The 12101-nt window shown below is 40.0% G+C and overlaps 1 protein-coding gene across 1 annotated transcript; it reads left to right on the forward strand.

Moving 5' to 3' along the window:
- Positions 1–5044: 5044 nt before the first annotated feature.
- ca4a (carbonic anhydrase 4a) lies at positions 5045–11766 on the forward strand. The gene is made up of 8 exons (XM_084941690.1): positions 5045–5256; positions 8078–8122; positions 8715–8879; positions 8968–9113; positions 9230–9322; positions 9419–9485; positions 9586–9749; positions 10084–11766. Exons 1-8 carry the CDS (start codon positions 5193–5195, stop codon positions 10261–10263), a joined length of 924 nt encoding a protein of 307 aa, XP_084797816.1. The 5' UTR covers positions 5045–5192; the 3' UTR covers positions 10264–11766.
- Positions 11767–12101: the final 335 nt, after the last annotated feature.

Here is a 12101-nt window from a genome sequence, read left to right on the forward strand (position 1 = left end):
TCTGGTTTCCTGTATTTTGTTTTTTCTTTTACAGTATGCATCTCATTTTCTTTTGTCTATAAGTATTTAAATCGCCTTCATAGTGTTGTGAAAAATTATTTGCCCCCTCCTTGATTTCTTTTTTTTTTTTGGGGGGGGGTTTTGTTTTTTGTTTTTTTGCAATTTTAATATTAAATAAAGATGACCTGAGTAAATACAAAATGCAGTTTGTTTGCTTTTGTTGTTTTTTTTTTTAATGGGACCTGTCTGACAAAGTGAAGAGCTCAAAAAGCAGCACATCATGGTATGATCTAAAGACTACTGCCACAGAAACAAAGTCACTGACATCTGTCGCTCTGGAAAGAGTTATAATTTTTAAGCCTTTGAGACTCCAGTGAGCCATTTTTCACAAGTGGAGAAAACTTGGAACAGTGGTGAACCTACCAAGGAGTAGGTGGCCTACCAAAATTACTCCAAGAACACATCAACGACTCATCCAGGAGGTCACAAAAGAACCTCTAAACATCTAAAGATACTGCAGTCCTCACTTTCCTCAGTTAAGCTCAGAGGTCATGATTTAACAATAAGGAGGAGGCTGGGAACTCCGTGGCCTGTCTCTGATGTCCTCATTGTATGGAATTTGACCTTGAATTTGAGATGGTAGTAGGGCTCGCTCCAAATTATGCTGCAAGTTATACTATGGAATGAGTCCTATCAAGATCAGTCAAAAAGGCATGTGCTCCCAGGGGGCCTATCACAGAGTGTCTGTTTTGGTGAGCAGAGTGTACTTTTTTGTGATCTGCTTGGGGAGTGTCACTGAGTGACACCAGACTGATCAGGAAGGCTTGCTCTGTGATTGGCTGAAAAATGGACACTTTTGAAGCTGTGGCGGAAAGGTTACCAAACAATGGTTATGTATCACTGATGTATCTCTGCTGCCACAAGGACACCACACAAAGTTTTGATCCACCACTCTTTTCTTTACATTTTGTTTCTTTATATTAGCAGCCAGACTTTTTTATAATGTTTAAACTGCTGTTGTTGAATAGTTCTTCAGTCTTTCTGAAGGTCTTCCAGAGGTTTTCTCTGGACATGGGCTGTTTTGTCACTTATTTTTAGTCCAGTCCTGATCATCGGTACCTGAACATTTCCAGAGAAATGTTTGTTTTAAGCCAATTAGCACTAACCCAGGAATCATTCACACATTAAAAAGGCCTTAAAGGATGAATCAGTGTTCTGTCAACACAAAATACCCAACTTGGCAAAGAACTTATTTCATATAGCACCGTTGAGTGCTTTGATACTGATGGCCTGTTGCAAAAACACATTCCTGTTAGTTCCCATTTCTTTAGCTGATTCTGCAGGAAAAAGCCAGTTTCAGGTTGCAATGCATTTTTATTTTATTTTTTTATTTGAAACACTGAATAAGTGAATTAATAAAAGTAGTGTTGGCCCTGAAAAATCTAAAGGAGTATACTACTAATAATGATAATAAGAAATATAATGCACACTTTGCAGGGTGTCATTCAGCAAAAGCTTTCGAAGTAAAGGAGATTAATGGATTTGAATGGATCTTCTTTCAGTGCTGAAAGCGCTTTTTTGCATTTGTCCACTAGATGGCGTTTTTTCTCCGCGAAAAACAGAGGTGTGTCTGTTTTCAGCAGCAACTTTGACTCAATTAAGAGAGAGGCTCATTGCACAATTTCACTGTTATAGATTTACTCACTTTCCCCACTTTCAAGAGTTACTAAAATCCATCTTTATCACATGAAACAGTCATTTCTTTTGTAGAAGCAGGTACTGAATGGAGGAGGCAGAAGAGGAAGCTTCATTGTTTGCTACTTATTATGTTTTGTGTCTTCACACCACAAAGATGTGTATGGAGCTGGTCCTTCATACACCATACCAAAGCACTGTTTTCAGATGAGCTGCTGGTGTCAACGTTTCTAAGAAACATCAATTCAGGTTCTTTGATGCTTTTTAGCAGGGACTCTTGGTAAAGTCCTTCAGTGTACCTGCTCAGCATGATGAATAATGCAGGCTCAGGTTATTCTAGGGTCCAACTTAGTGAATGTAAATAAAGTTGACAGCTCAATCTATTCTGTGAGAAAGCAGAAAAGAAATTTGGGCTTTTTTTCCCGCAAAACCTTGCACGGACTGTTGTGAACTGCGCCAAGAACAAATGTATTGAAGTTTCCACTTTAACATGTTCAAGCTTTTATTTATACCAATAATCACACAGTTTTGAATAATATAGTCAAACATGTCATGCTGAACCTACTGTACAGAGAAAATGTGGTGGTAGAAAGTACAATAGCCTGCTGTAATTGATGGAACCATGAATTCTGCGCTATACCAGAAAATCCTGAAGGAGAATGTCCGGCCATCAGCTCATGCCCTGAAGCTCAAGTGCCTTTAAGTTATCCAGCAAGAAATGAAACACAGCAGCAAGTCCACATCCAAACAAACAAACAAAAAGTCCAGACTTAACTCAGATTTTGATGCTTTGGCATTCAACAGGCTGTTAGAGAAGAAAGAAAAAGAAATCAAAAAAGGCATATTAAAGGTCAATTTTAACTGTCTATTTGTCTCAATTAGATCTTCCATAGTTCTTATTTTGCGGGCGATTCCCTTCTATACATTGTACTTGTTGTGTCATATTTTTCAGTTTCATTACCTTTAGGTGTTATTTGTTATTTGTGTTATTTGCTTTAAAGCTGTTATTCTTAAAATTCTGAATAAATAAATAAATGTCAGTATGTCCCTCCTTTAAATACAGATTTTTAAAACACCTCTTCTGTAAAATTTATGTAGGCACTTTGGTCTGTTTTTCCTATAGTTTCTCCATCATTGAGAATTTAAGCTCTTACCATTATTAGAAATAGTTTTTAGTTTAGTCAAAGGAGCTTGCAAAGAAAAGCGTCTGGACTAGAAGTCCAGACACTTTTCTTTGCAAGCTCCTTTGACTACGATGACCTGGATGACTGAGAACCTTCACAGACAGTTTTTAGTTTACATTTATTTTCCAAGCAAAATCCCTCCAAAGGAAGAACCCGGTAAGAGTCATGAAATTTCACGGAAAATGCATTTTAAACCCTCATCAGTTATTTTGTTCCCAACTTTTTATCTTTGTTCTGCCTGATGTTGTTTCTTCTTCCTCCTGTAAAAATCCATTCTGCCTTGTTTGTGTTAACAATTATTAAGAGGATGAATGTTCTCCATACCTCTCTTCTGTTTGCTGTTTAACATTGTTGCAAGTTTTCGTGAAACATTTTTCATTTCATATGTTTAGAAATACTCTGAGAGGAATCCATTTCAATTTTAGTGACCAGCGCCCATGAATGAAGCACATATTCCTGGTATCTCTGAGAGTAGAAATGACAGCAGCTGGGTTTCTCAGAGACGTTTCACCTTTCATCCAAAAAACCTGTTGACGTTTGATGGCTGCTGGGCACGCCCAAGTTTCGAAGCTTTTGTGAGCTTATTAACTTTTCAGTCTATAAAGTTACAAGTGAGTTACTTACCCTCTTAGCCATGAAGTGAATGGTTAGGGTCACGTGCACCAAGTTGAGTAGATACTAATCTGTACTGGTAAATGTGTCAGGGCTGCATTGTAATGGGCTGATAGTGGTTTCATAAACCACGTCTTTTTTTTTTCCCTCCGCCTCTTTCAAACATTTACTCTTCTCCATCCCTGTGTTTCCTTCAGAAGAGCATCCCTTCAGCTGTTATGTGCATTGAACTGCATGCAAGACATTGCTCTGCTTTTAAGCCTGGGTAGGGTCCATGAGCTTCTGCCCCAGCAGTGCACAGAGAAATGTATTTATTGAAGATCCTTCCAAGCTTTCAACAACTATTGCAGTGTAATGATTAAAATGTGTTTCCATTCTGCTTCTTTTCTGCTTTCTGTTGGTGTGTGGTTTTGCTGGGTTCCCACCATCTTACATGTCCACTGCATGGTCCAAGAAGGTCGCACTTCTCCACTCACGACCTCCTGACTGACCCCAGTGTTGCTTTTCACATGATTTGTGTGTTCAGTGTGTTTTTATTTTGATCCAGCTTTCATCCGTGTACCAGGTAGCAGCTCCTGCAAAGTAGATCAGGGCTCCACACTATTTATAGAGTTTACACAGACTGGCCACTGTTGGAGACAGCAGTGAGCTCACACCTCAGCTGTGCCTCTGTGTATAGGAGCTCCTTTTATTGGCAATGAGTGGAGGTCAGGCAGAGGTTGAACGGGGCACGTGCAGTCTTTGGTCTGGGGTGAGATTAATTCTGTAGGATAAAGTGTCCTGTTGTGTTATTCTTCACACACATTTTCAAAGTAAATTAGCCTGGGAGATATGATATTTTATAACCCATGCATGGGTGTGCATGCACATCATATTTCTTGCATACATTGCTGTGTAGTCCTTAATGAATGCGAAACAATGATCTGAGCAGAAAACAGCCCGCATGTGTGAGAAAAATAGCTTTAAAAGCTGATTTTTCGATACTGAAAGCCAAACAGGACACATAATTTTAAGCTGTAATTACTGAGGAATCAAAAAGTTTCAGTGGGATCAGCCTAATGCGCTGAAAAATTTGAATATAAATATAATAAATGCAGACTTATTATAGCTCAGGTTGAAACCTCAAACTGTGTAAAATACACAGCCCTTTCTAAGTTTTCTGCCACATGCATTCACTCAGGCAAAGGGTTTAAATACTGCACTGTCATAAGTGTAAGTGTCCTACAGCTTCTGTCAGGAGCTGCATTAACCTGATACACAATGTGTGTAACTGCATGGGGATTTGTCTAACCTTATATGTAAAAGGGACAAGGAGAAATGAGAGTTCAGTGTACTTTTAAGAACCTCCCACCATTATTTAATCACCTGAAGGCCACCTTGAGCTACCTGTGGAGCAGTCAGTAAAAAACAATGTTGACTAACTCTAGCTGATTTCCCCTATTTCCACAGAAACCTCAGTCCAGGAGCGTGATATTAATGTAAACAACAACGTGTTGCAGTGATACAGGCCCTTTCTCATCATACCTCCTTTCGGTGCGGTGCTTTATCAGAGGCGATGCCCGAAGGGGGAGGGGCCACACTTTCTTCCCTGTCGGGGTTTGGTGATAGATAAGTACAAAACCCCCTCAAGAATGCCATCACATTGGAAAAAAAACCCAAGTCGCTGTGTTGCCTTCTGTGTCGAGTCGGAGACGCTCCAAAATGCAGCAGCTCATCCTGCCGGTTCTCCTGGCATCCTTTTGGACAGTCTGCACAGGATCAGGAGGTAAGTCTGCTTCCATTCACAGCTCGAGATCATTTGAAGCAACTGCCTGTCTTTATTTTTAGTTCTTACATTAAAAAAAAATCCTGCCACTCTTCCAGTCCTTAAAAAAATTATATATATATATATATATATATATATATATATATATATATATATAAATAAAGATTGGCGATTTATTTATTTTTCCGTTATTGTATGGCCGTTTTTGTCTTTCAGTCGTTCTGATTACAAATGAACTCTCCTTTTTAATTTGTCATGCCAGACACGATGTTCAGTTAAATAAGTTTATATATACTGGCTAAAAATGTAAATAAATAAATAAATAAAAATAAATATATAAAAAGCGAACATTTCCGCAGTACCAAATGTCCCTCTACGTGAAGCGCTCCACCTGTCCTGTCCATCACGCCTCGGTAGCAGCGGCAGTGTTGGTGTGTGTGTGTGTGTGTGTCAGGCTCATCCAATCCGCACCTTGATATTTACACCGCTGAACTGAATGTTGTAGGGCAGGGAAGGATACAGAGATCCTGCATCAGCTGAGTCTGAGTCAAAAACAGGCAGAGCCCACATTCCCTCTGAGGCTCTGTGTTTCAGACACCTCTCTCTTGCGCTCTCTCTCTCGTGCACCTGCTCGGAACCAGGCCGAGCCAATGATAGACGTTTGCGTCCCAGTTGCCGCAGAGAAGCGCGCCACGAGCAGCACCAGTGTCTCCAAATTCACAGCAGTGGATAACGAGGCGCGGATTACCGCTGAGAGCCGGCTCACACGTGTTTAAACCCCAAACATTTTTATGTTTATCTTAAAAAGGAAAAAAGAAAAAAGGATCAAATGTGTCTTCAGATCCAGTGTTTGGATACTAAAGGGACGTCTGCGATTCTTAAAATAAGCAGCAGACAGACGCATGTGAACTGATATGAATGATCGCTTATAATTGCGCCTCCATAATCAGAACCTGTCGGTGAGAAATCTCTTTGTGTCCGTGCATTTATTCCATGTTGCATGGAGCAGCTCTGAAAGCTGCAGGGTCTTATTTGTGATAGCTGTCCACGTCAGTGTCCCATAGACCGGCGCGCTGGAAGCCTGGACCACATTTCTTTTCTGTATCCAATAGAGACAAGAGACAAAAAAAAAAACCCTTCTAAATTGAGCCGTTTTGGCACGAGTGGGTAAAATCTGAAATGCGTTATGTGTATTTGTCTGTTTGTCTCTATGACACGCTTACATATAGCACAGTGTCATGAAAGCTCGTCTCCGTCTGCCTGTGTTCACATGTCACTGTCAGGCGACTAATTAGTTTATCATTTCACTGCCTTTTGTTTTCTATTTGACGGTTTCCTCAGTTCGCCCTCTTGGCACAGCTTTCGGGTCTTTAGAAAATCATTCATATTGTTTACTCTCTCTGTCTCCGCGTCACACGAAGATGAAAGCCGAACGCCGATTGGTGGAGAATTGTGCGGACCGAAATCTGATTGGCCAAAATATGAAGGAGCGAGAGCCGGCCATAAAATTAGATATTCCGTTAATGGAGGAAGTTACTTGGTTTCGCCAGTATTTGGTCAAGCAAAACGACAAATAGCGATCTGTAAAATTACAACTTGAAAATATTACGTAAAAGTGACATTTTAAAAAAGTAAGACAAATGTACTTGGAGTGGTTTAAATAACATTACCCTTTAATGGTCAATTCAATCTATATTTAATGGTGATTTGGGGGGGGGAGGATTTGAAATTCAATTCTGGATTTAACAGAATTCAGTGAAAAGAAACTAGTACGTTCTCTGCATCTCACAGCTACACGAAGCAGTTGGTTCAGCTTGTCTCTGTGGGACTCATACAGCTGCAGCATCCGCATTCGGGACAGCAACACTCAGTCAAGGCTTACAATTAATCATAATCTTTTATTATGTTCAGCATCAAAGACACTAAGCTTAATTAGAAATTTCTGCACTATTATATGTCCCCCCCCCCCTCCCACACACACACACACACACACACTCACATGCAAATTCTGCTACAAGAGAAAATAATAATTACAATTTTTACAAAAAAATCAAACAAAAAGACTTGGACATGTATGTATGTACTGGAGCCAGTGTAGTGGTTGATTGTACCCCCTCAAATGCTTTCCCCCTGCCTTGTCTATTTCCAGTAGCCATTATCACGATGGAGCAGAAGGAAAAGGCTTGCCAACATAGCAAAGTTACCAAGCTTTGACTTCCTTCACACACACACTGAGAAGAACCGATACAGTTCAAATACAGATCAGGAGACCCTTCCCATAATTTTCAATGGCATATGTGTTTTTCATATTTTTTCTTTTATATTTTTAAAAATGTTTGATATTTTGGGTAGCTGCAGATATTTGTTTTAGAGTAAGCGGTGGAAACATACAAACCGATTGTGAAATTTTAATAAATATTCAGACAAACAAGTCAGAATGGGAGCTTGTTGATACAAGAAATTGGCTCCAAGTTTATTCCAATAGCACAGAAAGATAAAGCACGAACACTGACTGTTTTTTTTTTTCTTTTGGTAAATAAGAAGACAATTCCAGACTATTAGGGGGTTTTGTGTGGCCATGAATAAAAGCTATCTTAATCCAATAGGAGAACAATCCACTATTTGCTTTTAGAGAAAAATTAACTATTGGTAAATCAATGAGGCTTTCTACAATACATGGCAAGAGGAAACATCCTAGTCTGCTCTCGCAACAGAATGTGTCAACTAGGGTTAATGCTTCTGTCACACTGTCACAAGCATCAAACCTGTGCCTTTTAGCATGCATATGCATTTTATCAGTAAAGCTTTTTCTTTTTTTCAGACTGGTGCTATCAGTCCCAGTTTACCTGTGGTCATCCGTGCAATGGTAAGCATTTCTGATGGTAAGAATTTCTGATGGAATCATTGACGCAGTCATCCCTAGATGGGGTAGCTAGTGAGGAATGCAGTGCAGTGCAGTGCTATATATGGCCTACTAAAATATTAAAATGTACACAAGCCAATGAGAATGCTACAGTTGTTGTTATATGTAGTGCTGTTGTGGTGTGGATAGATTGACAAGTTAGCTTTCTAATAACCTATTGAAATGCTGCAATTAGTGAAAAGCAGTTTTTAAGACCTGCACGAGAAAACATGCTGTTACAACACACTGCTGAAACTAAAAGAGAAACAGCAAAACGCAACCTGATATCATGCTGCTGAAATATTTAGTCTGAAGGCAGCATGTAGATGGAAAACTCTAAAGGACCAAGCATTGTGCCTTGTGGTACTCCATGCATGTGGTTAATTTAATCAATGACTCCTTTTAGTAAACTAGATATTTGGCCACTTTCTTCTTGAACAGGAAGATTGTTAAGTATATTAGTGACTAGAAAAAAGTGGAGTTTCAAGTGCTACAAACTCCTCCAGACTGAAAATAATCATTAAAAAATGGTTGTTTGGTGTTTTTTGTGATTTAGTACCAGAGAAGTGGACCCATGTAAACTCAGCATGTGGAGGACAAAAACAGTCGCCCATTAACATTGTCACCAGAAAGACTTTCAAAGATGATCGCCTGACTCCTCTGAAGTTTCAGAATTACCAGGAGATCTTCACAAGCACAATCATAAACAATGGCCACTCCGGTGAGCTTATTTTCCATTAAAATTTAACTCGGCAACGTTTTGAAGCTGTTGTGTAAGCTCTTCATGCTTGTTGTGTTGTCTGTTCCAGCTCAGGTCCAGATTCCTACTGTATCTACTATATCACATGGAGACCTGCCTGATGAGTATAAGGCTGTGCAGTTCCACCTGCACTGGGGAGCCAATGGAGGGCCTGGCTCCGAACACACTATTGACGGGGAACAGTATCCCATGGAGGTATTTAAACTTGGTCCAACAGCCTGAACCGTTACTGTTCTGAACTACAGAAGTACTCAGAAGTACTCATGGTGACTTATCATTATTGAATAACAGCACAAATATTTTGTCTACAGCTGCACATTGTTCACATGAAGAAAGCTTACTCTGATTTGACAACAGCACTGAGTGATACAGAGGGAGTTGCAGTTCTTGGATTTTTCTATGAGGTCCCCTTTTTAAATTTTTCACCTCAGATGCAAAAACTATTCCAGACCTAAGTATGAAAAGTAAATGTACTAAAATGCAGCTATTTCAATTTTCAGCTGTCTAGTAGCAGTAACCGGAAGTATGAACGCATCATCAGTGCTCTGCAAAACATCCAAGCAACAAGTAGGTACTAGTTTATGTTCAAACAATCAGACTCATGGCTGTGTAGCTTTGGCTATCTGTTTCCACTGTGGAGTTTTGTTTTGTTTTGTTTTGTTTTCAGATGGCAATACGTCTCTGTCTTCAATCTCCCTGGCACAGCTGATCCCGTCTGAGAAAAATCTAACTGCTTACTACCGTTATAAAGGCTCTCTGACCACCCCGGGGTGTACAGAGTCTGTGATTTGGACTCTGTTTGAGAACCCCATTCCTTTGAGCATAGAACAGGTCAAGAATGCACCTCAATTTAAATATATATTTCAGCCTTAAGCCTTAATTTTTAATGTTACATGGTTAAACTTTAGTGTTTTCATATAGTAGTTTTCAATATAACTTCTGAATCTGCAAACTTGCTGGTAATGATAGGTGTGAGCTACACAGGTACACACACAGGTACACACCTCTCAGAACTGCAGGAGTAAACATAAAAAGGCTCTGCTAGAGTACAAATACTTTCCAACATTTTTCTGCATGTTCAGAAACATTACTGTAATTGCACTCCTTTATGATCTCTTTCCACAACCTGGAGCCTAACACTCATGTTAATATTCTGCTCCCCCAGCTCCAAGCTTTCTCTAAACTCCAGTTTAACGATGGCAAGCAGATGACTGGGAATTTCAGACCTGTTCAGCCCCTCAATGGCCGGAAGGTGTACCGCTCAGGAAGTGCAGTAATCCTCGCCAACTCTGCCATCCTCCTCGCCACCATTGCCATAGCCTTGGGACTGTCCGAACCCAATTAGAGGTATCCCATGCTGCACTGCGACATCCATAAACACAAAAAGTTCCACACCAATCAATCAGTCAAACCCGAATTTGTAACCTCTTCATCACATGTTTGCAAAGATGACGGATCATATCGTAGTGCAGGCATGACTCACCTGGTGTTCCCCCCCTTATGACACAAATGACAAAGGCGTTTTAGTAATGCCTTACGAAAGGTGCAGTAAGGGTTTATTAAAGCACTCATGCATGTGTAGTGAAGCAGTAGGTGTTATTTCAGCATTATGAATGTGTCATAAGAACTGGTTTCAGAGCACACGTTTAGGCATTCACTAAGATTCCAAATCATCCTCCTAAACATACACTTTATAATTCATTACACTTTGTCAAGTGTCGGGTAAATTTTGTTTTTCCTAATGTCAGAGTGAGTCCCAGAAAGTTTACACTCTGAGTGCCATTGTCAGCCTGTGAACTGGCACGTGGTGTGCTATTCTTAGTGGAGCATAAAGTTATAAATAGCAGAACTGAGTCATAAAACCAAGCTGCATTTCAAAGGCGATGGTCAAAGGAGTCAGCAGCTTGGTCATTCTTTCATGGTCCAGGGGCACACCGCAGGGCTGTCAGGTGACTCCCTCGCAGCCACTCAGCTAGCAGGTGGTATGGTAAAGGGTGGGAGGGTTTTAGGTCAAGCCTTTTTCCCACCAGAATCCAGCGTTGAAAACATTTACGAGGGACAACTACAGCCTGACCTAAGAGCAGCTGCAAACCTTCTCCTCCCACCCCATGGCAACTTACACCAGAGGGAAAGATGAAGATGCAGCGATACTAATCGCAGGTCACAAAATGGCTGAGAGTGTCTGTAGCTCAAGGACACAGTTATACTTTGGAGAACAGACCAGCATATCTTGTCAAACCAGCATTATTAATTTTATGCATTTCAAACACGATTAGCATGAATCTGCATGTTTATTACGAGATACATGCACAAAACACAGCTTGCCAAATTTACATGCAAACACCTCAGTCAATCTGTTTGTTTTTGTTTGTTGGGATTTTTTTTTCAGTTTTTGACACATAAAGTTCAGTAAGCTACGTAATCATGACAACATAGAACTGTGTTCATGGCTTGTAGTACGGGCACTGAATATTATCGACTGTGAATTACACCCCACTGATTTGTTTGGGAGGGCTTATTATGTATTCTGTGCAATTTTCCAGGAAGATTTATTGTGATGACCTAGCAAAAGGAATCTGTATATTTTCCATTGTTTCACAAGGCTTCACGTTATATTTCTATGCTGTACACTGATGTATTTATATATGTAATGAATGTGTATATTGATATGAGACTGCAGTTGATATTTATGTATTCCAAGAATAGTGCTGAATGCAAAGCATCAACCTGTTCATGACTTATAGAGTTTACTTGTGATGTTCAAGTGTATGAGACTGTCAGGTAGTTCTTGAAATGATATGGAGAATGTGTTCCAGCTAAACAATAAAATACCTAAATGCCTTTTTAATGACTGTGTCTTCTGCTTGCATGGGCACAATTCAAGCTATTTGACCCACTGATCAAAATTAGTGTCTGTACTGGGTCTGTCTGCGCTGTGAAAGCTGATATGAGAATACACTTTTTTGGCTTTGTTGTTTGTCTGCTGGCTCAGACACACAGACGGGCTTCTCGGTTTGCTGACTGATAACCCTTCGGTCTGTCCAGAGAGTCTCAGACTCTCTGGAAGAGAAGAGTTTCTCATCTCTTAATCCTTTTCTAATTGACTCGTTCTTGTTCTTCAAGAAGTTCGAATAAGAGGTTGTTTTATCTTACACAGCTCACTATCAAAGGTAGCAGAGGTAC

Source organism: Perissodus microlepis, chromosome 10 (assembly GCF_051167445.1).
Source record: "Perissodus microlepis isolate ML-2025 ecotype Zambia chromosome 10, ASM5116744v1, whole genome shotgun sequence".
Taxonomy (NCBI): domain Eukaryota; kingdom Metazoa; phylum Chordata; class Actinopteri; order Cichliformes; family Cichlidae; genus Perissodus; species Perissodus microlepis.

Coding starts and splice junctions, on each gene's coding strand:
- ca4a (XM_084941690.1), top strand. CDS start 5,193: ATGCAGCAGCTCATCCTGCCGGTTCTCCTGGCATCCTTTTGGACAGTC. Junction 8,123..8,714: donor CTGTGGTCATCCGTGCAATG/GTAAGCATTTCT, acceptor TTTGTGATTTAG/TACCAGAGAAGTGGACCCAT. Junction 9,486..9,585: donor GCAAAACATCCAAGCAACAA/GTAGGTACTAGT, acceptor TTTTGTTTTCAG/ATGGCAATACGTCTCTGTCT.